The sequence below is a fragment of the Mauremys mutica genome, chromosome 3 (assembly GCF_020497125.1).
Source record: "Mauremys mutica isolate MM-2020 ecotype Southern chromosome 3, ASM2049712v1, whole genome shotgun sequence".
Lineage (NCBI taxonomy): Eukaryota > Metazoa > Chordata > Testudines > Geoemydidae > Mauremys > Mauremys mutica.
In genome coordinates, this window is record NC_059074.1 from 82,373,898 (window position 1) to 82,397,801 (window position 23,904).

General features: G+C 42.2%; 1 protein-coding gene across 3 annotated transcripts in view; it reads right to left on the minus strand.

Annotated features, from left to right (window-relative positions):
• Positions 1 to 23,904, minus strand: part of PDSS2 (decaprenyl diphosphate synthase subunit 2) — a 173,327-nt gene that overhangs the window by 128,938 nt on the left and 20,485 nt on the right. The window contains exon 1 of one of the 3 annotated variants that reach the window (XM_045010407.1): positions 10,901 to 11,080. The exons of the other annotated variants lie outside the window; for them this stretch is intronic. Within the exon in view, the coding sequence (XP_044866342.1) occupies positions 10,901 to 10,926 (26 nt within the window). The 5' untranslated portion in view covers positions 10,927 to 11,080. Of the gene's footprint in view, positions 1 to 10,900; positions 11,081 to 23,904 lie in introns of those variants that run through there. 3 annotated transcript variants of the gene reach the window in all.

A 23,904-nucleotide genomic window follows, 5' to 3' on the forward strand; every position in this document is an offset into this window, starting at 1 on the left:
CCTCCCTCACTGCAACTTGAGACCATTGCTCCCTATTCTGTCATCTGCCACCACTACTGTAAACAGCTTCAGAATGTGAAGTGATAGCTGTATACTCCCGCTCCACTAGCCAGACTGTTGTTTATAAATGTGATGCTGTCCTGTGCACTCTTCCCTTGAGAGTGCTGAAACAGCAGCCACCCATTGTCCCATTTGCACCTCCATCTGAGTGGAAAACATCTGCAGTGCAGAGAATGGGTTACGGAAAGCTTACCAAGTAACTTGGCAGAGGAGGAGAAATGCAATAGAGGAATGAGTACAATAAACGTGTTTGGAAATGTGTGATGCTAGGCTGGAGAAAGCACTTCCCCGTTTCTTCCTGGAATCCTATTCTGTGAATTGTAGGAAGAGCTATTTCTACACAGAACTGTGAGGTGCATTGAGTTTGACATACGGACATGTCTATAAAAGGAAACCACACAGGAAGGCAGGGAGGGATAGCTCAGTGGTTTGAGCATTGGCCTGCTAAACCCAGGGTTGTGAGTTCAATCCTTGAGGGGGACATTTAGGGATCTGGGGTAAAAATCTTTCTGGGGATTGGTCCTGCTTTGAGCAGGGGGTTGGACTAGATGACCTCCTGGGGTCCCTTCCAACCCTGATATTCTATGTAAACTCCTTTCCATTCCTGCCATCGGAGCTGGAACCTCCGTTAACCTTTCTAGGGTATTTCATCTCTGTGTAGCTTTGTAGTGTGCTTCCACATACCAAGTGGCAGCACTGAAGCAAAAAACCTTAGTTTACATCTGACCCATACCTATTGGTATACATGAATGTCAGTATGCCTTGACTGAGATCTGGAAGAAAGCCTCTGAGAGGATAATTCAATTACCATGCTGATTAAATCCTTGGCCTCTGTGGGTATGTCCAAAAGGGAGCTAGATAGATTCATGGAGGATAGATCCATCAATGGCTATTAGCCAGGATGGGCAGGAATGGTGTCCCTAGCCTCTGTTTGCCAGAATCTGGGATTGGGTGACAGGGTATGGATCACTTGATGATAACCTGTGTGTTCATTCCCTTTGGGGCCCCTGCCATTGGCCACTGTCAGAGGACAGGATATTGGGCTTGATGGTCCTTTGGTCTGACCCAGTATGGCGGTTCTTATGTTCTTAATGTTAGCCAGTCTCAGACTTAGTATGAAGCCTAAGCCCCCTTCCATCTACACACAAATCATGCTCACCCAGCACTCAGAACCAGGGTACCAGAATTCTGTGGGGCTGCAGGGTTCAAGCCTGAGTCAAGCTGGGACCCAGAGTTTGAGCCCTATTGCTTTAAAGTGGAGATGCAGCCCCATTTGACTCATGTCCTGGGAGTCCGCCAAAAATATCTTTTAGTCCCATGGGCCAACTTCCTGTCTATCCCAACAATCTCCAACTGACTTAACTGAAAACAGAATCCAACCCCACTTGGCATACAGCAGCAGCACAAGTGAGTCAGCGTTAACCCTTCCATTGTCTTTGACCACCAAGCTATAAACGTGCCTTTAGACAGCCTCCTGTGTTTGCAAGGGAGAATGAACAGATCAAGCTTTTTGCAAAGCACACTGCTTCATAGTCATGAGAGCACAGCCAGATTTTGGTGAATCTCTGGCCAGTAAAAGTACCAGGAATGACCACATGTACCAGCAGATAACTAAAAACCTGGTAGCTTAGCAAATTTTCCAGACCAGTAACCAGCACAGGGAGCAGTTTCAGCACTTCAAGAGCAAGTGCCAGAAGACCAGAGACTAAAACCACACCTCAGGCAACTCCTATTTTATGAGGAGTTTGACCAGGTGCCGAGCACTGTGCCCAGCACAGAGCCAACCATGGTGCAGGACGATGTGGTCAGCTGGGATGGTGCCTGATGCCCTCTGAATCCAGCATGGGGACTGATGGGAGACAGCAGCAGGCTCCAAGTGAGAAGCATGAAGTGAATCTGTTTCTGTGGAACAGGATCAACAGCAAATTCTGGGTCCATATTCAAAAGTGCTATTAGATCCCCAACCCAAGCAACAGCTTGCTGCTGAGCCTGCAGCAAACCCGGAGGGGACAGAAGCCGCCCCTGAGCCTCGTAAGTTTCTGACTCCAATTTAAAGTTTATTTCCACAGTAAAGGGAGGGATTTTCACTTTAAGAACCAATGTAAAAAAGTTATGAGAAGCCCTGGCTACCAGCACCTATCCGCTAATGGCGGATTGTATCCCAGCGCCTTGGCGTCATCCCTCCCCGTCATCCCCACCAGAGTTCAAAATGGAGACCAGGAATTGCAAATACTAAAGAATAGCTTTAAGAGTATTTTTACCGGAAAAGCATAGCTGTTTGCTAGGCTCCATTCGTGTTTTCCTTTAAGTAATGGCTTGAAGTTTGCTACCCTGTAATCACTCAACAGTCTTTGGAGCTGCCTGGAAACACTGAACTCAGTGTGTGTTTGCAAACCGTGTTCTATTTCTGAATCTAGTCCATTTCAGTTAGAGGTAGTCCATGCAGTCCATGGGAGACAAAATCATTTCTCCCAAGTATGACTTGGGTGTCAATTTTTGTCCAGAAATGTGGCATGGAAGGGGGAGGAGGAAGGCGGTGGAGTTCTGTGTGTTTGCATGCAGCCATAACAGGGTAAGCTATGTGTAAACTAGCACAGCATCCTGTTAATTCCCGAATGGATTCTGATCCCATCCTGGGTGCTGATAGATGCAAACTTTTACTGAAGCAGGAGGTCCAGATATGTAGTCACATTACAGGGAAGGGCGTATTTTCTAGGGCCACCTCAACGGCTGACTAGCCCACTCCACTGATAAATATCCCATTCGGTCACTGTATGTTTGAATACTCTGGCTGCATACACTGCAGGTTTCCCCACCAGCAGCTTGGAATAACATCTCCCTTTCCCAATACAAGAACAGTTATGTCCCCCAAAATGTGAAAGGCCTGAAATGATAGAAAAAGCCTTTTGGAGAAAGGCCACTTGTCGCCTACCCCCCAAACTAAGTAGTTTTGCAATTTTTATAAAATAGAAAAAGCTTGAATTTTAAAATTTACCATTGTCTCTGCATTTCTGTAACTACAATTACCCAGGCTGTGTCCAGATTCTGTTGACTGAAGCAACACTTTCACATTACACCACTACCTCGATATAACACCACCCGATATAACACGAATTTGGATATAACGTGGTAAATCAGTGCTCCAAGTGGGCAGGGCTGTGCACTCCGGTGGTTCAAAGCGAGTTCAATATAACACGGTTTCACCTATAACGCTGTAAGATTTTTTGGCTCTCAAGGACAGCGTTATATTGAGGTAAAGGTGTATATTGCAGTTCAGTTTTGAAATGTAATATCTTATGTCCTTGAGATTCCAAAAGAATTAATTCTCTGCTCCTTCACTAAGCTACTTTAGACAATAACCTTTTTTTCTTGTCCTATTTCACGTCCCTCAACTTCCTCTGGCTGCTGTACATTCAGAACTTGACCCCTGGCTCCCCCCAATGTAACTTCACAGACCATTCCAAGAGGAAGTTTTTGAAAGAGGAGACTAGCAGGTCCAGTACCGGAAACAGAGGGACACAAGATTGGAGCAACAGCATGCTGGGAGCCAGGAGGAAAGGCTGAGGCTTGCCATACAGCTGGAGGACGGGGTTTCAGCCAAGGAGCAGGCACTTGCCACACAGTTCCTGGAACAAGAACGAAGGCTAAGAGGGGAAGTCAGAGCTCGACAGAGAAAACTGTTTGAGCGACTCACCTCCATCATGGCTGCAAAAGCACCAGCTCCTGCTGCCTCTCCCACATCATAGCCTGATCCCCCTTCAACATACCTTCAGTCCAGAAGTAGCTTGGACAACTCTATGTCAGGGCAGCAATCAGGCCCCATGAGTGGCTGGACAGGATGACTAAACCCCATGCAGCCTTCCTTCTTGAACCTCTCTCCTGGGAAAACTGCACAACCCTCCCCTGGCACCAAGCACACAGCAAATGGGGAAAGAAGAAAGTGGGACCAGAGGACCTGAAGCGGTAGGTGGCTTGTGTCATGTTTGCACGGTTTCCTGCACTTTCATTTGTTTTGGAAATGTACTTCTGTTACTTGATTTTGGGTGTTGTAGTGGCAGCTGGCCTGCCTAGCCATGGGTGACTGTTGTACTGTTTTAACATTTTTACAAATAAAGCCTTTTATGTCATCAAGAAAGTTTATTGCTATCACTGCATCACGTTATACAATCATGATTTGAGATACTAAAGCTAAAACATGATCAGGAGCAATTATACATTGCTAAGCAAACACTATTAGGTACAGCAATTCACAGTTTTAATAACTTCCTTATAGAACCCATACTGGGATTCATCTCCCCCTACAATCATCATTCATCATGTCATTCACAAGTACATTGCATGACAATCAAGCCCATACTCCTTCCAAGCACTGAACCCACCCACCCTCAAATTAATTAGCCCCTTTCCCCACCCCTACAAGCACATTCTTACAGATACTATTCTTCCTCTTCCATTGGGCCATGCAAGTAAATAAAGTGGGAGCACAAATCTTCCCTGACTTCTGCCTGGGTGCAGCCAGCTCCAGCTGTAGTAGGTGCACTTTCTGGCTGCGGGTACTGATTCAGTGACCCCTCTCTGTCATAGGTCATTCAGGGGGAAATGGCTCTCCTCTGGCTTCACAAAGGTTTTGAAGAGCACAACAAGCAACAGTAATGCAGACAGTACTGACGACACTGGAATCCAAACAGATACCTCCAATGAGATTTTAATCTGCCAAAAGTATGTTCAATCACCATTGTACACCTGCTGAGACTGTAACTGAACTGTCTTCTGCTAGGGCCTCTGAAATCAGGGTACAGTTTCATAAGACAAGGCAAAAGGGAGTACATACAGTGTCCCTCAAAACAACAGTGGGGACAGTAACTCTGTTTAGGACAATGTCATTTGCTAAGAATAGTCTCCCAGCCTGTCTTTGAATGTAGACTCCCAATCAGCAAAAATCCCTGGCATCACAAACTCTTCCAGCGAGCCCACATTGACATTCATAAATTAGCCTCTGTGGTCCACGAGGACCTGCATAACAATGGAGTAGTACCCTTTGCACTCTGTGTATTCCTGTGCTCCTTAAGGAGGGCAAACAATGGGCACATCAGTCCCATCAATGACTCTGGTACAGTTTGGAAACCCCATTCTCCCAAAGCCAGCAATTACTTCAGGAAACTGTTTTATGCCTGCCACCTTGGGGTAAATGATACACCTGATTGCCTCAGAAACCTCCACCATCACTTTGCCCACAATCGATTTTCCAACACCAGACTGGTTTGCAATGGACCAGGAGCAGCCTGGGGTAGCCAGAGTTCAGACAGCTACCGCAATGCTCTTCTGGACTGGCAAGGGTGCCCCCATGTGTGTGTCTTTATGCTGGGGGGTCAGGGCAAGCTGCTCACAAAGCTCCAGAAATGTAGCTTTCTTCAGGTGAACATTCTGGCTCCACTGCTGGTCATCCCAGGTCTCCCTAATGATGTGATCCCACCAATCTATGCTTCTGGCCTGGTGCTAGCAGTGCCAGTCTATGTAGGGGACCTCAGTGGCTGTGCCAACTGTACTGAGCAGCATCTGCTAGTGCGAGTCTGCCATGCCAGGGAACTCCTCCTTCTCTGGCTCCTCCTCCTGCTCCCTCATGAATCCATCAGGTGTTTTTGGTGGGTCAGAAAACACAGCCAAAATGACAGTGACTCACAGAAGCTCTGCCCATTTCCTGATATGGAGTGCAAGTACAAGCAAGAGAGGTTCTTTAAAAGGTGTCTCCGCCATGTTGCTGATTCCAATAGCTGGGAGTGCACAGACTAAAATGACAGTTTGGCAGGCTGTGTTGGTGGGCTGTTCAAACTTCCTGTAACATGCAGGGTGGGCAATAAAGTTTTGCCACAGTGCATCACCATCAAAGGGCTAGAGAAGCCACATTTCAGGAGGGTGTTAAGGACTCTGGGATATGGTTGGTTTGATTTGGGTCTGTGTGCTGCAGTGTGGATGCCAGAGCCCCAGGTTTGAACCCAGATTATAAAAGTCTTAACGTAGGGCTAAGAATAAGCGTAGATGCTCAAGCCCAGGATTCTCTAACACAGGTCAGCTGACTCAAGTCCCACTAACCTTGGGCTTACACCGCAGTGTAGATATAACCTGTGAGACTGCCAAGTGAAGCACCAATCAGTGGTTTTAAAGGGAAATTTTCAAATTGCTTGCATCTAAGGGATTTAGAAGTATACATTCCATTAACATGTTCTACATACATCATTAAATAGCCAGCGGAACACTAACTATTTTTATACCTATACCGAAAACCTACCGACCGCTATGCCTACCTTCATGCCTCCAGCTTCCATCCCGGGCACACCACAAGATCCATTGTCTACAGCCAAGCACTGAGGTACAACCACATCTGCTCTAACCCCTCAGACAGAGACCAACACCTACAAAATTTCCACCAAGCATTCTCAAAACTACAGTACCCGCACGAGGAAATAAGGAAACAGATCAACAGAGCCAGACGTGTACCCAGAAGCCTCCTACTGCAAGACAAACCCAAGAAAGAAACCAACAGGACTCCACTGGCCATCACATACAGTCCCCAGCTAAAACCCCTCCAATGCATCATCAGGGATCTACAACCCATCCTGGACAATGATCCCACACTTTCACAGGCCTTGGGTGGCAGGCCAGTCCTCGCCCACAGACAACCTGCCAACCTGAAGCATATTCTCACCAGTAACTGCACACCGCACCATAGTAACTCTAGCTCAGGAACCAATCCATGCAACAAACCTCGATGTCAACTCTGCCCACATATCTACACCAGCAACACCATCACAGGACCTAACCAGATCAGCCACACCATCACCGGTTCATTCACCTGCACGTCCACCAATGTAATATACGCCATCATATGCTAGCAATGCCCCTCTGCTATGTACATCGGCCAAACTGGACAGTCTCTAAGGAAAAGGATAAATGGACACAAATCAGATATTAGGAATGGCAATATACAAAAACCTGTAGGAGAACACTTCAACCTCCCTGGCCAATAGCAGATCTTAAGGTGGCCATCCTGCAGCAAAAAAAACTTCAGGACCAGACTTCAAAGAGAAACTGCTGAGCTTCAGTTCATCTGCAAATTTGACACCATCAGCTCAGGATTAAACAAAGACTGTGAATGGCTTGCCAACTACAGAACCAGTTTCTCCTCCCTTGGTTTTCACTCCTCAACTGCTAGAACAGGGCCTCATCCTCCCTGATTGAACTAACCTCGTTATCCCTAGCTTGCTTCTTGCTTGCATATACATACCTGCCCCTGGAAATGTCCACTACTTGCATCCGAAGAAGTGGGTATTCACCCACGAAAGCTCATGCTCCAAAACGTCTGTTAGTCTATAAGGTGCCACAGGAGTCTTTGCTGCTTTTAACTATTTTTAGTTAGTCCCAATTTATATCTAATTTTAACTGGTGAGGTGAGATGAAAGGCTCTGTATCACATCGGAGTAAAGGATTACTCCTGGAGGAATTCTGCGCCAAAAAATTAAAAATTCTGAGCCCAATATTTTAAAATTCTGCAAAATTTTGCACATTTTATTTGTCAAAATAACACAATATAATCACGCCAGTTTCAATTATTTTGGTAATTTATTTCAAAATACCTGTCATCAAGTATGTCTGCAACAGTATAGACAACAAAAAAAGATTCAGGAAATGTTTCTGGACAAATAGATTCCTTTCCAGACATAGTCACACAGAACTTTGAGTAATAATTCAAACTACAATACAGAAATTTATTTCCCACCTACACCCAACACCCCTCAAAAGAAGCACAAAGGCTTGAGGGAGTCAGAGGGAATGGAGGAGCTGAGAGAGAGATACACAGTTGATGGGAAGGAGCCTGGGTCTGAACTTGGAGGGTTGTTGGGTGTAGGTGCGAAAAGTATGGCACAGGGATTTTTTTTTCATAGAGGGATGGGGGGAACCGGTTAGGGAACCTCCCCCATGCAGGCTCTGGCTGACACCTAGCCTCTTTCATTCAGTCAGGCACATCTGCCCCCAACCCTATGTGTCCCTGCATCCTCACTTAGCCACCTCCTTCCTCCCTGTCCCCATGTGTCCCTGCACCCCCACTCTCATTCAGCCCCCACCCTAGTCTGTCCCCCACCACTAGCCCCTCTAAACCCCAGTCTGCGACACCCCCCCAGCTGCCCCATGTGCCACACGCTGTCCGTCCTCCCATATCCCATGCTTCCTCACCTGGCCCCACAGGCAGGGAACTGTGAAGAACATAGCCTTTTTTCTTCCCTATACGCAGCTGTGGCTGCTCACGTTCGGGAGCAGCTTATTTGTTTTGGCACCACAGCAGTCCCTGGTGGGCAAAAGGCATAACTGCAACAGCTCTCTGGCAGAATATATTTTCTGCAGAGAAAAAAAATTAGGTGCAGGACATGAACTGGGGAATTCTGCACCCGGTGCTCAAGAAGTAAAGGATGCACCTTTACAACAGGAAAATAAAACTTAATCATAAGCCTCTAAAATATTTACAGAATATTGCAGAATGCAGCAAAAATAGAAGTGACCCCCTCATACTGAAGGATCCCCACTTTGTTTCAAACTTGTCTTACCCCTCTCCTCCTGGACAGAGCACAGCCTGAAGGCAGAGGAGCTCTCCTCACGACCCACATTCCTGGGCTGTGTTTGGACAAGAGATAGTTGCCTGTCCCCTTTCTTGGCCACAATCATCCAGTGTGCTCATCTGCAGTGATTCGGGCTGGCTCAGACAGTTTAGTGCCTCTCAACTGCTCTCATCTGGAAGCAGATGCCATTTCTGCTTTGGACTGAAAGCTGATAAATGGCCATGGGAAAAGGGATTGAACACCTGCAGTGAACACTAACTCATGCTCAACACTGCTACTCCATAGTCTAGTAGATTGGGAGAGGTGATTAAAAAAAAAAGAAAGAAAGAAAAAGAAAAAAGAAAAAAAAGAAAGAGGTGAGGCAGGCCTGCTGACAGGATGCACTGCATTCAAAAAGGAATCCCAAGAATTGACTGGTTTCCTTTAATCTTAGTGAGAAGCTGAAAAGACCTAGTAGGTGTTTTTTCCCCCTCTCTGCTACTGTAGAACTGTTCACTATTGTACATTTGATCTCTGTCTTGTTTTAAATATCTCAAGTGCTTTCCTTGAAACTATTCCACAACCTAACCGATCTCACTAAATCTAAAGGTTTTTTGACATTTAAATTAAGTCTGTAGAAATTTAAACTAATGCCTGTAATTGCTAGTTATACCTCCTTTTATTTCCACAATAATTTCTCTCCCTTGTTGGAGTTTACATTCTTCTAATTTTGTAGACTCTTATGTTCTCTGCCCCCGCCTTACCTTAATCATCAATTAGCCAAACCTTACATTTTTAACTATTTTAATTATTTGTAGCTAGTCACTCCTTCAAGTCCCCTGATAATTTTTGTTGCTCTTCTCTCAACTCCCTCCAATTTGTCAATATCTTTTTAGTAAAATGGTGTCCTGAATTGGGTGCAACATTTGAGGCTATCATGCCAGAGGGAGAATTAGCTCCCTGTCTTATGTGTTCGTGTGTACAGCATATATTTTGCTTTTTGCTGCCACATACTATTGCAACTGTATTTAATATGCTATCTGATATCAGCCCCAGGTCTCCTTCAGAATTTACTATTTCTCTAGCATGTGTGTGTTTCAGATAAGTTTTCCCTACATATATTTAACTGTAGTTTTCAAAGTGGAATTTTTTTAATTTTCTGCCCATTTTTCAAACCCCTCTAGGGCTCTGCATTATTTTTCTGTCCTCATTGGTTTTTGCATCTACTCCCAAAATCACATCAATTGTGAATTTAAATATTATGCTGTTGATTTTCACTTCTAAACTATCTCAAAAGATAATTTGGTGTTTGATACAACCTTGCTCCACTCTATATTTCAATATTTTTCAATGCTTTTGTTAGCCATTGAGCCAACACTGTTCTATCCAAGTCAATACAAATCAATTTTAAGAGCAATGTCTTTCAAAATATAACATTAAATACCTTACTAAAATTCAAATATAGCAACTACTACTTACTTTTCATCCATTCATTTAGTAATTATCCATGAAAAAATTAAAGTATTTCAAGAGCTTTTCTTAAAAATCTCATGGTACTCTTTAATCTCTAAAATTCTAGCCCTAGTGATTTGGGTACCTCAATTTTTAAGCATACAACTTAAGGCACCTTAGGGAGCTTGAATTTTCAGACAACACTGAGCAGCTATCCTTTAGAAATCAGACTCTGAAGGTGTGTCTAGTTGGGTACCCAAAAATTGAGACACCTCAAATGGACTTTGGTAGCTTTTTCTTAATTGTTCTTCTTTAGGTGATTGTCCACACAGATTCTTAATAGCAGTCTCCTTTGTGGTTGGACCTGTGCGGTAGGTGACCGCTTGCCCCATGTAGCTGATGGTATAAAGGGTAGAATTGCCTCAACCGCCACTCAATTCCTTCTTACCACCCACAGTTGCAAGACAGAACCCCTCCACAGTCTGTGTCTTTATGACTGTGTAACTTAGTAGAAGTGTTAGTCATAGGGGAACCAGATGTCATGATTTTATAGGGACAGTCCTAATATTCGGGGCTTTTTCCTACATAGACGCCTATTACTCCCCATCCCCTGTGCCAATTTTTCACACTTGCTATCTGGTCACCCTAGTTAGTTATAGTAAGCATACAGTAGTTATTGTTCTAATTAGGTTTCCTTTGACCACTGGCTATTTAAACAAAACAAAAAAAAACAACCACCCAAACTTTTGGTAGGTAGTTGATAGGTCTTCTTCCCACTTCTCCAAGAAGAAGGGCTTTACCTCCAACAATGATCTGCAAATGCCATGTTACCAAGATTTAAAACATCGCCCCTCTTGCAACATGGCAATGCTGGTTAATGTCTGGCATTCTTGATGTCTCAACTGCCTTGAGCAGAGAGACATTTTAAATCAGCAGGTCCAGATATTCTGCATCCAAGAGTTTTAAAATTGCTGGCTGGGGAGCTTGCAGTTAGTTAGTGTTGATTTTCAATCAGCCTTGGAACACCAGGGAAGTTCTAGAAGACTGGAAAAGTGTGAATGTTTTTCGCCAATATTGTGCTAATATTTAAAAAGGATAAACTTTGATTTACTATCGCGTGGCATTTTGATAAAAAAAGCAAGAAAGATTAATAAAATATATAAAATTAATATGGCGCACATTAAATGGATTAAAAGCTAGCTAATTGATAGGTCTCAACACAACTGTAAATGGGGAATCATTATAGAACGGGTGTGTTTTGAGTTGGGTTCCTCAGGGATCCATTCTTGGCCCTACGCTATTGAACATTTTTTTTAATAGAAGAAAGCATAAAATCATCACTGATAAAGTTTTCAGATGTCACAAAAATTGGGGGAGTAGTAAATAATGAAGAGGACAGGTCACTAAAACAGAGCAATCTGGATCACTTGGTAAGCTGGGAACAAACAAACAATATGTGTTTCAATACTGCTAAACACAATAGGCTACCCTATCCTGAGAAACGGTGAGTCTGAAAAAGATTTGGGGGTTGTGGTGGATAATCAGCTGAACATGAGCTCCCAGTGCAAGTAACCAAAAGGGCTAATGCAATCCTTGGATGCATTAACAGGGGAACCTTGAACAGGAGTAAAAAGATTATGTTACCTCTGTGTTTGGCACTGGTGCAACTGCTGCTGGAATACTGTGTCCAGTTCTGTGCACAATTCAGAAATGATACTGATAGACTGGAAAGGGTTTAGAGAAGAGCCACAAGAATGATTAAAGGATTAGAAAACATGCCTTTTAGTGACACTCATGGAGTGCAGTCTATTTAGCTTAAAGAAAAAAGGTTAAGGGGTGATTTAATTACAGTTTGTAAGCACCTACTTGGGGAACAAATATTTGATAATGGGCTCTTCAATTTAGTAGAGAAAGGAATAGCATGATCCAATGGATGGAAGCTGAAACTAGCCAAATTCACACTGGAAAAAGGGTGCAAAATTTTAAATGGCGAGAGTAATTAATCACTGAAACAATTTTAAAATCAAAATTGGATGTTTTTCTAAAATATATGCTCTAGGGATTATTTTGGGGAAGTTCTATAGCCTGTGTTATACAGGCGGTCAGACTAGAGGATCTTAATGGCCCCTTCTAGCTTTGGAATCTATGAATCTCTGGTAACATTTTTTGTTCCTCGTCCCATGTTGCATTACCATGCCATTTGCCTTCTGCAAGCAGAGGAGAATTACTCAATACAATCCCATCTGTGCTGAAGCACAAGTGTCTTTTGCAGTGTGCCAGCAAAACAGAGTTCATCCTCTATTGTCTCCTGGCAGTCAACAGCCTAAAGGACACAATCCAGGATTTGATACCTCTAGAAGCCAATATCCTGATTTCCTCTGTCCTAGCTTGCCAGACTGTTTGACCTTAGAGAGCTAATGTGTCTTTAATACTCAGCTTCCTGGCTGTTCCCTTCAAAAGCCCAAGTCCATACAGGGACATCATCAACTCTGACCTGAAGATTTTTTTGGGTGGGAAGCAGGGGGCAGGTAGGGGAAGAGATGAAAGAGTGCTTCTGCATTAAAAAGCCTGGCAAGACTAGAAGAACACACCACATTGCATTTAAGGTTTTGCTCCTAGGTTTGTCCAATAGAGTGTAGGTTCACATATTAATAACTGACACAATGTGATAAATCCCCATATGTCATACTGAATATTTAACTATGCAATTCACATTGTTAATAGGAGCTGCACTGTTAAATTCCTGCAGACTGTACTGAAAGAGTCCCCCCATATCATTGTGAACAGCTAGTCATGTCACTTTTAAACCAAGAGGAAATCTCTTCTTATCAAAGGGTCAACTTCAATTTGCTTCATGTTCATGATACCCTCCTTTTTGTATGATTCATAGGCAAATAGTTTTGGGGGAAAAAACATCAACTCCCAAATTAGTAGAAATTTGGGGCTAAAAGTATTTTATTGAAAATACTTATCTAATGGAATTGTCTGGTGCGCAGAACCCTAACAAATCAGTTTAATGGAGTTTCTTTATGTGTATACATTTCAGTTATACACAGTACATGACAAATACATGCATTCTAGCACCTTCATTTAGGTAATGAAGCTGCAGGATCCGAAACTGAAACACTTCTACTGCCTCCCAATTCCTACTTAGTTCCTCAAAAATAAAAACAGCATAAAAGGCCTGAAGCAGCAAAGTATTTTAAAAAGTGATAAAGTAACACTGTTATGCTTTATAAAAAAAGACACTGTACTACAGCTATCCTTTGTTTGAGCGTTTCTTTGTACTTAAAATTATTATGTTTAACCCAACACTATTTAAAGGCCACAGAAACTGCATACAACGGCATAGCTGACAGTGAAAAAAAATCAGTGTGTCTACAAGTCATCTCATACTAATTACCACTGCTTTCACAAAGAAACGGACACATTAGAATCTTCTTCCCCACAGAAAGAACATCAGACTCAATTTCTCAAGCTAGGCTTTTCCTTTCAAATAGAGCGTTTTTTTTTAAGTAAAACAACTGAAGACAAACCAATGCCTATACCACAGATTTATTTTACCTTCTTTAAAAGTGGAACATGAGCAATGAAAGAAACTATAATGATGTGCTTTGAACATACTTAACACAAGCTTTTCAATTCCTTGAGAAAAAAATAACTGAAAAAGTTCATAAAAAGTCAACATCACGTACTGATTAAAAGGTATTCTAATCTAAACCCACAGTCTCAGAGACTGAAGGTATGTCTACACTGCAAATGAAAGCTTGACTGTAGCATGGGTAGACACACCTGTGCTAACTTTAATCTACTTTGCATGGGTAACAATAATAGCATAGCAGCACGGGTTTCAGCATAGGCTTGCAACCAGTTTATATACCCAGGGTCCCTGGCTGGCTTGTATTCTGGTTGCTAGCCTGACCTGAAGTACATGCTGCTATGTCTGCAGTTCTGTTGCCCATCTTCAGGGGCAGTTCTAGCTTTTTTGCCGCCCCAAGCACTGCAGTCAGGCAGCCTTTGGAGGCTTGCCTACGGGAGGTCTGCCGGTCCCCTCCCGCAGGCAAGCCACCGGACCGGCGGACCTCCCGCAGGCAAGCCACCGAAGGCTGCCTGACTGCCACCCTCACAGGGACAAGCAGGGCACCCCCCACGGCTTGCCACCACAGGCACGCACTTGGAGCGCTGGTGCCTGGAGTCGCCGCTGCCCATCCTAGCTAAATTAAAGCTAGCACAGAAATGACTACCTGTACTTTCACTTGCAGTGTAGATATACCCACATTGTCTTGAGCATTCAATATCCATTCTACTAGAAGTATAAACTGCACAAAGAATCCAAGAACAAACAACTGAAAGGAAACTTTTTTTTTTTTTTTTTACACAAAACAGAACCATTCTGTCTATTAAGAATAGACCTATGGAGGTGTGGTTTTGAGAAATACTGGCCATGTATAAACCAAAAACTACAGAGAAATCTACTTTCATGCAGGTTAAAATTTCCTTGTAGATGCCTCTGACTCAGAATGGCTGGTAGGAGAGTCAAAGGAGTGGGGAAAAAACTCCATCATCTGAGATGTGTGCATTTTCATCATTGCAAAAAAGCAACCAGATCATTGGCTGAGGACTTTTTGTTGTTTGTAAGTTAAAAGAATAAAGAGAACTAGAAACAATGTATATCCTGACTGTACAGATGTTTGAATCTGGAGTCAATGTCAGCAGCTCTACCTTGCGTATAAAGAATTAATCTACCCCTGGGCCTGATCTGTAGAGTTCCTCTTGTGAGTGTACTGGGAGAAGAAGAGACAACAGAGCCAGAGGGAGCTGTAGAAAATAGCTATACATCTCCTCCTTCCCTGTATCTCATACTGAGGCAGTCCACTAGTCTAGGGACTGGGTAGGTAGTTAAAAGGATGAAGCAGAGCAGATTACCACTTTTCATGACTCACAGATTTGTCGATTTCAAGGCCAGAAGGGCCCACTGTGGTCATCTAGTCTGACCTCCTGTATAACTCAGGCCATAGAAGTTCCCCCAAAATAATTCATAGAATATATCTTTTAGAAAAACAGCCAATTGGCCAATTGACCCTTGGTAAATTAAACCCATAGTAAACTGTTCCAGTGGTTAATTACTCTCACCATTTAAAAAAATTACACCTTACTTCTAGTCTGATTTTGGCTAGCTTCAACTTGCAGCCATTGGATCATTTTATACCTTTCTCTAATAGATTGAAGAGCCAATTATTAAGTATTAGTTCCCTCTGTAGGTACAGTAACTCCTCACTTAATGTTGTTTCAAAGTTACGTTGCTGCTCAATTAGGGAACATGCTCATTTAAAGTTGTGCATCGCTCCCTTATAACATCATTTGGCTGCCTGCTCTGTCCACTGCTTGTAAGATTCTGTGGAAGAGCAGCGACTTTACAAAGGGAGCACTGAACAAGTTCCTCTTCTCTGCCTCCTCCCCCTCCTTGCCAGCGCTTCCTCCACCGCCAAAGTTTGGCTGCGCTTGGGACTTTCTGGGAGGGAGGGGAAGGAGCAGGGAAGTGCTGCGTCCACTCCTCCCCCTCCCTCCCAGAAAGTCCTAAGTGCCACCAAACAGCTGTTTGGTGGCGTTTAGGACTTTCTGGGAGGGAGGGCGGACATGGCGTACTCCGGAGAGGTGGAGTGGGAGTGGGAAGAGGTGGGCCTGGAGTGGAGTGGCGACAGGAAGAGGTGGGCCTGAAGCATCCCCCGGCAACATCAGCGCCTGTTCTTCTCTGGGGAAGTTGCCGCTGCTGCTGCAAAGGTGCTTCCTAGTGTCCTTGCCTGCAGCGGGCTGTGCCTGTGTGGGGTAAGCCAGGGGCACTTCCCAACCACAGTACAGTACAGTACTGTACAGTATATAATGCCTTTTGTCTGCCCAAAAAAATTTCCTTGGAACCTAACCCCTCGCATTTACATTAAATCTTATGGGAAAACTGGATTCATTTAACATCGTTTCACTTAAAGCTGCATTTTTCAGGAACATAATTACAACGTTAAGTGAGGAGTTACTGTACTTATACATTGTAATCAAGTCACTCCTTAACCTTCTCTTTGTTTAGCTTAACAGACTGAGCTCTTCGAGTCTATCACTATAAAGCGGATTTCTAATCATTCCTGTGGCTCTTCTTTTAACCTTCTCCAATTTATTTACATCCTTCTTAAATTGTAGGCACCAGAACTGGACATAGTATTCCAGCAGCAGTCACACCAGTGCCAAACAGAGGTAAAATAACTTCTCTACTCCTCAAGATTCTCATTTATGCATCTCAGATTTGCATTAGCTCTTTTGGCCACAGTGTCACCCAGGGAGCTCATGTTCAGCTGATTATCCACAATGACCCCCAAATATTTTTCAGAGTCACTGTTTTCCAGGATAGAATCCCCCATCCTGATTGGCCAAGAACTCAAAACACATCTGTTTAATGATGATTCCCCATTTACAATTACATTTTGGGACCTATCAGTTAGCCAGTTTTTAATCCATTTAATATGTGCCATGTTAATTTTATATTGGTCTATGTTTTTAATCAAAATATCATGCGGTACCAAATCAAATGCCTTACAGAAGTCTAAGTATATTAAATAACACTATTACTTTTAATCAACCAAACTTGTAATCTCATGAAAACAGATATCAAGTTAGCTTTACAGGATCTATTTTCCATAAACCCATGTTGATTTGCATTAGTTACACCAGTGGTTCTCAACCAGGCGTACATGTACCCCTGGGGTTACACAGAGGTCTTCCAAAGGGTACATCAATTCATCTATATATTTGCCTAGTTTTACAACAGGCACTGACAAAGTCAGTACAAGACTAAAATTTCATACAATGACCTGTTTATATTGCTCTATATACTATACACTGAAATGTAAGTACAATATTTATATTCCAATCAATTCATTTTATAATTACGTGGTAAAAATGAGAAAGTAAGCAATTTTTCAGTAACAATGTGCTGTGCCACTTCTGTATTTTTATGTCTGTTTTTGTAAGCTAGTAGTTTTTAAGTGAGGTGAAACTTGGGGTACGCAAGACATATCAGACTCCTGAAAAGGGTACAGTACTTTGGAAAGGTTGAAAGCCACTAAGTTACACTACCCTCTTTCATTTTTTATTAATCAAGTCCCGTATCAGCCACTCCATTACCTTGCTAGGGATCAATGTCAGGATGACGGGCTTATAATTACACAAGTCATCCCGCTTACATTTTTGAAACACTGGCACAACATTAACTTTCTTCCATAACTTCCCCAGCGTTCCAAGATTTATTGAAAATCAACATTAATGGCCCAGCAAGCTTGTCAGCTCTTGGATGCAAATTATCTGGACCTGCTGATTTAAAAATGTCTAAGTTTAGTGGTTTCTGTTTAAAATCCCCAGAGGTACTAGTGGAAAGAAAAGTGTTATCATATGATGAGACTATATCATCTGTCTTTTCCCCAAATACAAAACAGATTTATTGAACACTTCTGTCTTTTCTGCATTAATTTTGATAATTCTATCATTTCCATCTAGCCGTGGACCAATACCATTGCCCGCATTCTTTTTGTTCCTACTTGGTGTTACTTACTAGGGCCAATTTCAGAAAGGTGAAAACAATTATGAGCCAAATCAGCTGTGAGGAAGAATTTGTTCATAAAAATGTGAATGATAATTGGTAATCTTTTAAGAATTCCTTATTAAATACCCAAAAAGCTACAATCAAGGAAGCAGGCTGTACTGGTTAAAAAAAGAACCTGCTTTAGAAGGGAAGTGAAGGAAGCTGTAGAATATCTGATTCACATTATATCATTCACATTTTTATGAATAATTTTTATAAAATAAAATAACAAAAGAAACAACTGAAAGAAAGGAGAAGCTGACTGATAGTAATGAATATAAATCTGAAGTTAGGAATTGTAGAAAATGGTAAGAATAGCAGAGGAACACAAGGAGAAATCTTTGGCCAGCGGAGTTAAGGCCAAAAGGAATTTTTAAAATATATTAGGAACAAATTTATGAATTTGCCAGGATACCAATTAGATTTTAAAGCTGAAATCTAAAACTAGATTTGCCAATATGACTAATATTATAGCTGTATTGTATTATTATATTGTTGTATGGAATTTAAATAAGGATAACCACTCTTATTTGAGTTCAGGGAGTGTAAACTTACTAATTTTACTAAGTTATTCGCAGGTCAACTTTTACACCTTAGACAGCATTTCTCAAACCAGACAACTTAATTATTCTTAACGAATCAACAAGCTTTATTAATTCACCAAGAAAGACCTAGGCATCTATTCAGCAGTTTAAACAAAGTATATAGATTAAGCTTTGATACCAGAAGTTCTAGGCATGTACTGAACCCCACATACAATTTTGCAAGCAACTGACCTGGGTGAGAACTGGAGCCAAACAGTTATACCACAATACAATAAAAACATAATTTTTCATTAAATTGACTTATCGATTACTGATTTCATCAGTATTTCTAATACAGATATCACACTTCAAATAGCACTCCAACAAATAAAGTTGTACTTTGCTTTAAGGCATTCTTATGAATATGGTCCCTGCTATTTCTATTATTTGGCTTGAAAGGGACTATTAAAACACCAAAAGCAATTGTTTGTAAATCTTTAAGACGTTTGGTCTTACTTGGACTTAAGAGGAAACATTCATATAGCATTACTTAAGCAAAATCCCCAAATGAAAGATTGCAGAATCACAAGGTAGCTTCAAGTTACTCAGATTAAATAATAAAAAACAAACAAACAAACAAAAACATTTCTTTTGACTCAGACAGACATCCAGGTCACATCTAAGGCTACAGCTACACTAGCACTTTTGTGGGTAAAACTTTTGTTGGTCACGAATGTGGAAGAACACACAACTGACCACGTAAGTGTCACCAACAAAGGCGCCGGTGTGGACAGCACTATATTGGTGGGAGACACTCTCCCACCGACATAGCCACCACAGCTCATTAGGGGTGGTTTAATTATGCCAGCAGGAGAGTTCTCTCCTGTTGGCATAGAGTGGCTACAAGGGATTCCCTGCAGCGGTGCAGCTGTAGTGGTACAGATGTGCTGCTGTAAGGTCTGTAGTATGGACACGGCCGAAGTCTTGACTCTTTGCCCTGCATAACAAATCCAAGATCCAACCTTTCCTCCATACCCACACTGATTAAATTCTCATCCAAATCCTGATCATCTCAAAACCTTAAATAATACAAGCTCCTCAGCTCTGACCTTAATGGGATGAGCTTGCAAGCAACTAAGTTTCTAAGGAGGGAAAAAAGTATATAACAAATTGCTTAAGTAATGTTCTCATGCTGAATACATCATTTTGGGGATACCACTAACACATGCTACATTATAGAGCCATCTGGAGTTTGCTGACAGAAAAGTTTTGAAAGGGAAAATTTGTTCTCTCTCTGATGAGTGTCTTTTTACAAATACTGCATTATTTCAACTGTAAATCAACATGACAAACTAAAAACAGTGATATGTAAACTCCAACATGAAAGATTTACGTATCAAGGTTTTTTAACCCTTTTTCAACACTTTAATCAGCAAGGAGAAATCTGGATCTGGAGTACTCAGACCATTAGCCTCAGGCATGCGAGAGCTCTGCATGGTATGTCATCATTATTTTGTACTTTAGAAATCATCACCAAGGCATATATACCAAAACCAGCAAATATTATTATTACCCGGAAATTACTGCCTGCCTTGGTCTAAAAGTGTGCTAGAACTACTTATGCATAGACCAAAAAAAAAAAAAATTAGGATGGCAGTACCAATAACCTTACGTACACATGAAGTAACTGATTGCAAGATGTTATATGTATTTTGTGCTATTAAGAAAATATAAGAAACCTTTCGGTTTATTTTATACTAAGTTATGAATTCCTAAATATTACTTTTAAATATTTTTACTGTTTTGAGAACTCAAACTGCTATATTTCATTATTAATATTTTACAATTACAGTCTAACAACCAAAATGATCCTAGATAATTTTTCAAAGTATACACAGACATCACTGAAATGCAACCACTTCTAGAGTGAAAGACAGTAAGTGAAAAAAGTATATCATCTATCCTAGCCATCACAAATACACTATTACGTGTCATAGAGAATACCAGCTACTTAAGGTAACAAACTTTAGGGTATGTCTACACTGCAAGTGGAGTTGTGATTGCAGCATAGTCAGGCATACCTGTGCTCGCTTTAGCCTAGCTAGTACAGATAACATCAGCAGTGAAAATATGGTGGCATGGGCTTCAGCACATGCTAGCAATCCACATATGTACTGAGGCTCTCCAGCAAGCTAGCACTTGGGTTGCTAGCCTGCACTAAGGCCCGGATCACTACATCTTCATAAATCTAGCTAGCCTGGGTAACAACAGTAGTGAAGATAGGGTGGTATGGGCTTCAGTGAAGGTTAGCAACCCAAGTACCAGCCTGCTGGAGAGCATACGCAGATTGCTAGCCTGCGCTGAAACCCATGCCACCATATCTTCACTGAGGATGTTACCTGTGCTAGCTAGGTTAAAGCGAGCACAGGTATGCCTGACCACAACTTCACTGCAATCACAGCTGCAATCACTTCACTTTCCGTGTAGAAATAGTAACAGGAAAAAAATGTAGGTATACAGAATGCAATGACCTCAGCTGGAATTTGTCAAGGACACTTGGATTAATACTCCAACTTAATCCCACATTTATTTCATTTGGAGGCAGAGACAGTGTGATAGAGTGCTGGGTGGATTAGGTTGCTTTGTGATTAATGCACCTAATTCCCCCCTCCCCACGCCCCGCCCCACCCAGTGGGTCAGTCTTTCAATCCTGGTCCTCCTTTACTCAGAGATGCGGTGAGGAGTACAGGTGGTTCAAGTCCCTCCTGCAGTGGGCGCAGTGGTAGGGGAGCCCAGGCCTGCCCACTCCACCTGGCTCTGACCCAGGGCCCTCGAATGCGCCCTTGAGTTACCCTCTCCAGGTTATTTCCTACTGTGGCTTTTCTGTCCCCATTTTCAGTCCCAGATAAGGTGAAAAGAAAAGTTAACCAAACTGTCATCCCCAACCTGGCTCAGCATATAATCTCATTTCCCTCAGAGAGGCTTCCCCAGAGCCCTTGTCAGGAGCCTTCAGGGTAGGTCTGTCCTCCACCCCAGACTTCCCCTTTCTGAGCTGGATTGCTCCCTTTCCAACTCCTCCAGCATGCTCTGCAGCATTGGAGGGGTGGGACTACCTCGGCCCAGTACTGGCCTTCAACCCCTTCCAGCCCAGTGTGGGGTTTGTATAGCTCATCACAGACAGATTTGTTTATGAATACTTCCTTGAAGCAGATGTATTAAATGATGGCTCCTTCTTTGGAATATGTATTAAAAGATGCAATGCAAAGCAAAAGGAAAAAAAAAGAAAAACTTTTTAAAGTTGTTTTTCTTCCCACTAAATTCCTTTTGGTAACCTTCAGCAATTGAGGAAGTATCTCAAATGTATTATTCCATAACATGGACAATACGATCTAAGCATATGGTCTCCAATCATTTAGCACCTCACTCTCTTTAATGTATTTATAATCACAACAGGCAGGTGGGGTAGGGAAGTACTATTAGCCTCTTTTTTACAGATTGAGAACTGAGGCCCAAAGTCACACAGAAGTCTGCAGCAGAGCAAGGAACTGAATGCGGGTGTTTGTAATCAGATTCCAAGTACTTGCAATATGACACTCTGGAATATCGTTAGTAAACCAGAAAGTACCAAGAAAGTGTTTCTAAGAAAGGAAGAAATAATTTTAAAAGAGATTACATTGATTTTGGTGTTAAATCTCTCTCACTGTCTGGCTAGGGTATGGGGGCTCCACAAAGAAGTCTTTGTTTGATCCAATTTACTTTTTATTTATGTTTGGTTTTGCAATTCGTCTTTAGAAGTAGTATTTATTATACTGTAACAGGAGAGGGCAAAAAGGAAAAGCTAAACTAACTTGATCCACAAGAATTGTAATTTTTTTGCCATAGTTAATACAATTAGATATAAAATGATCAAAGCTGACTCTTATTAAAACAAAAAATTATAAAAAGACCAGAATTTTTACTCTGTTTTATGAGTGTATCTTTCATCATAACTTACCGCATTACAAAGTAAATTACTATTTGGCTGCAATATGCTCAGAAGGGAAAAAAATTCACAATTGATATTTGTTATTCCTTTGTTCCATAAATCAGTTCCAGTCTTGGTATAGATGTGTGCCCAACATGACCTAAAATGGTCACATCTCTAATATGCAACTGAACTCAAAGATGGACCCTGTGGGGTGGGAGGGTCCTAGAGCCCAGAAGTCTACACAGCAATGAAACAGCCCTGCAGCCTGAGCCCTGCAAGCCAGAGATCACTGGCATGGGCCAGCTGCGGGTTTCTCTCTACTGTGTAGACATACCCTCAAAAGAGCTTGGCTTGTTTAGCCTAACCAAAAGACGGCTGAGGGAAGCTATGACTGCTCTCTATAAATACATCAGAGGGATAAATACCCAAGGAAGCCGAGGAGTTATTTAAGTTACGAGCCAATGTGGCACAAGAACAAATGGATGAAAACTGACCATCAACAAGTTTAGGCTTGAAATTAGACGAAGATGTCTAAACATCAGAGTGAAGTTTTGCAACAGCCTTCCAAGGGTAGTAACAAGAACAAAAAAACCTAACTTGTTTCAAGACCGATATTGATAAATTTACAGAGGGGAACGGTATGAGGAGTCGTCTACAATGGCATATGGCCCATCCCCAGCACCCCCATGTTCATCCTTATAATATGATTGTGTGGTATTTAATACGAAGTTTATCATGTCGGATGTCTTTGGAAGGCTCATGATGCATTGAGCATTGTTGTTATAGTAATGTTATAGGTTGTAATTTCACGTATATAGTTATGAGGCTGAGAGTGTGTCCTCATGGCTTAAAGTAAACCCAGGCAAAAATTCTCCAGGAGCAAAGGGGCAGTTCACACCTCATCAGGGCATGCATGGGACAAACCCAGCCCAGCCTCACAGGAAAAAAGGACACTGGCCTAGGCAACAACAAAGGATCTGTTGTACTCTCAAGTGAGTTACCTCCCTTCCTTTGGTCAGTTTGGGACTGTGATGAGGTAATGCTCACCTGACCCTGAAGTGGGGAGGCAAAGCCAAGAGAGAGGAAAGGACATGATAAAAGAGAGAGATGTTTGCCAGGCTCTTCCTCTCTCTTCCACCTCCATCTACAGACATCGCCACGAAGCAACTGAAGCGCTGATCAAAGGGGAGAGCCTGGCTGAAGAGCAACCAGCCAGCGTGTGGTGAGAAGCATCTAAGTTTGTAAGAGCATTAAAAGTGTTAAGATCAGCTTAGAATGCGTTTTGTTTCTATTTCATTTGAACAAATCCAACTTGTTATGCTTTGACTTATCACTTAAAATCTATCTTTGTAGTTAATAAATCTGTTTGTTTATTCTACCTGAAGCAGTGCATTTGATTTGAAGCGTGTCAGAGACTCCCCTGGGGATAACAAGCCTGGTGCATATCAATTTCTAAGTTAAACTGATGAACTGATATAAGCTTGCAGTGTTCAGCAGGCATAACTGGACACTGCAAGACAGAGGTTCCTAGGGTTGTGTCTGGGATCGGAGATACTGGCTAGTGTTATTTGGTTGCACAATCCAAGGAGCAGCTTACATGCTAGAGGCTGTGATTGAACAGCCCAGGAGTGGGGGTTCTCACAGCAGAGCAGGGTAAGGCTGGCTCCCAGAGTCAAGGATTGGAGTGAC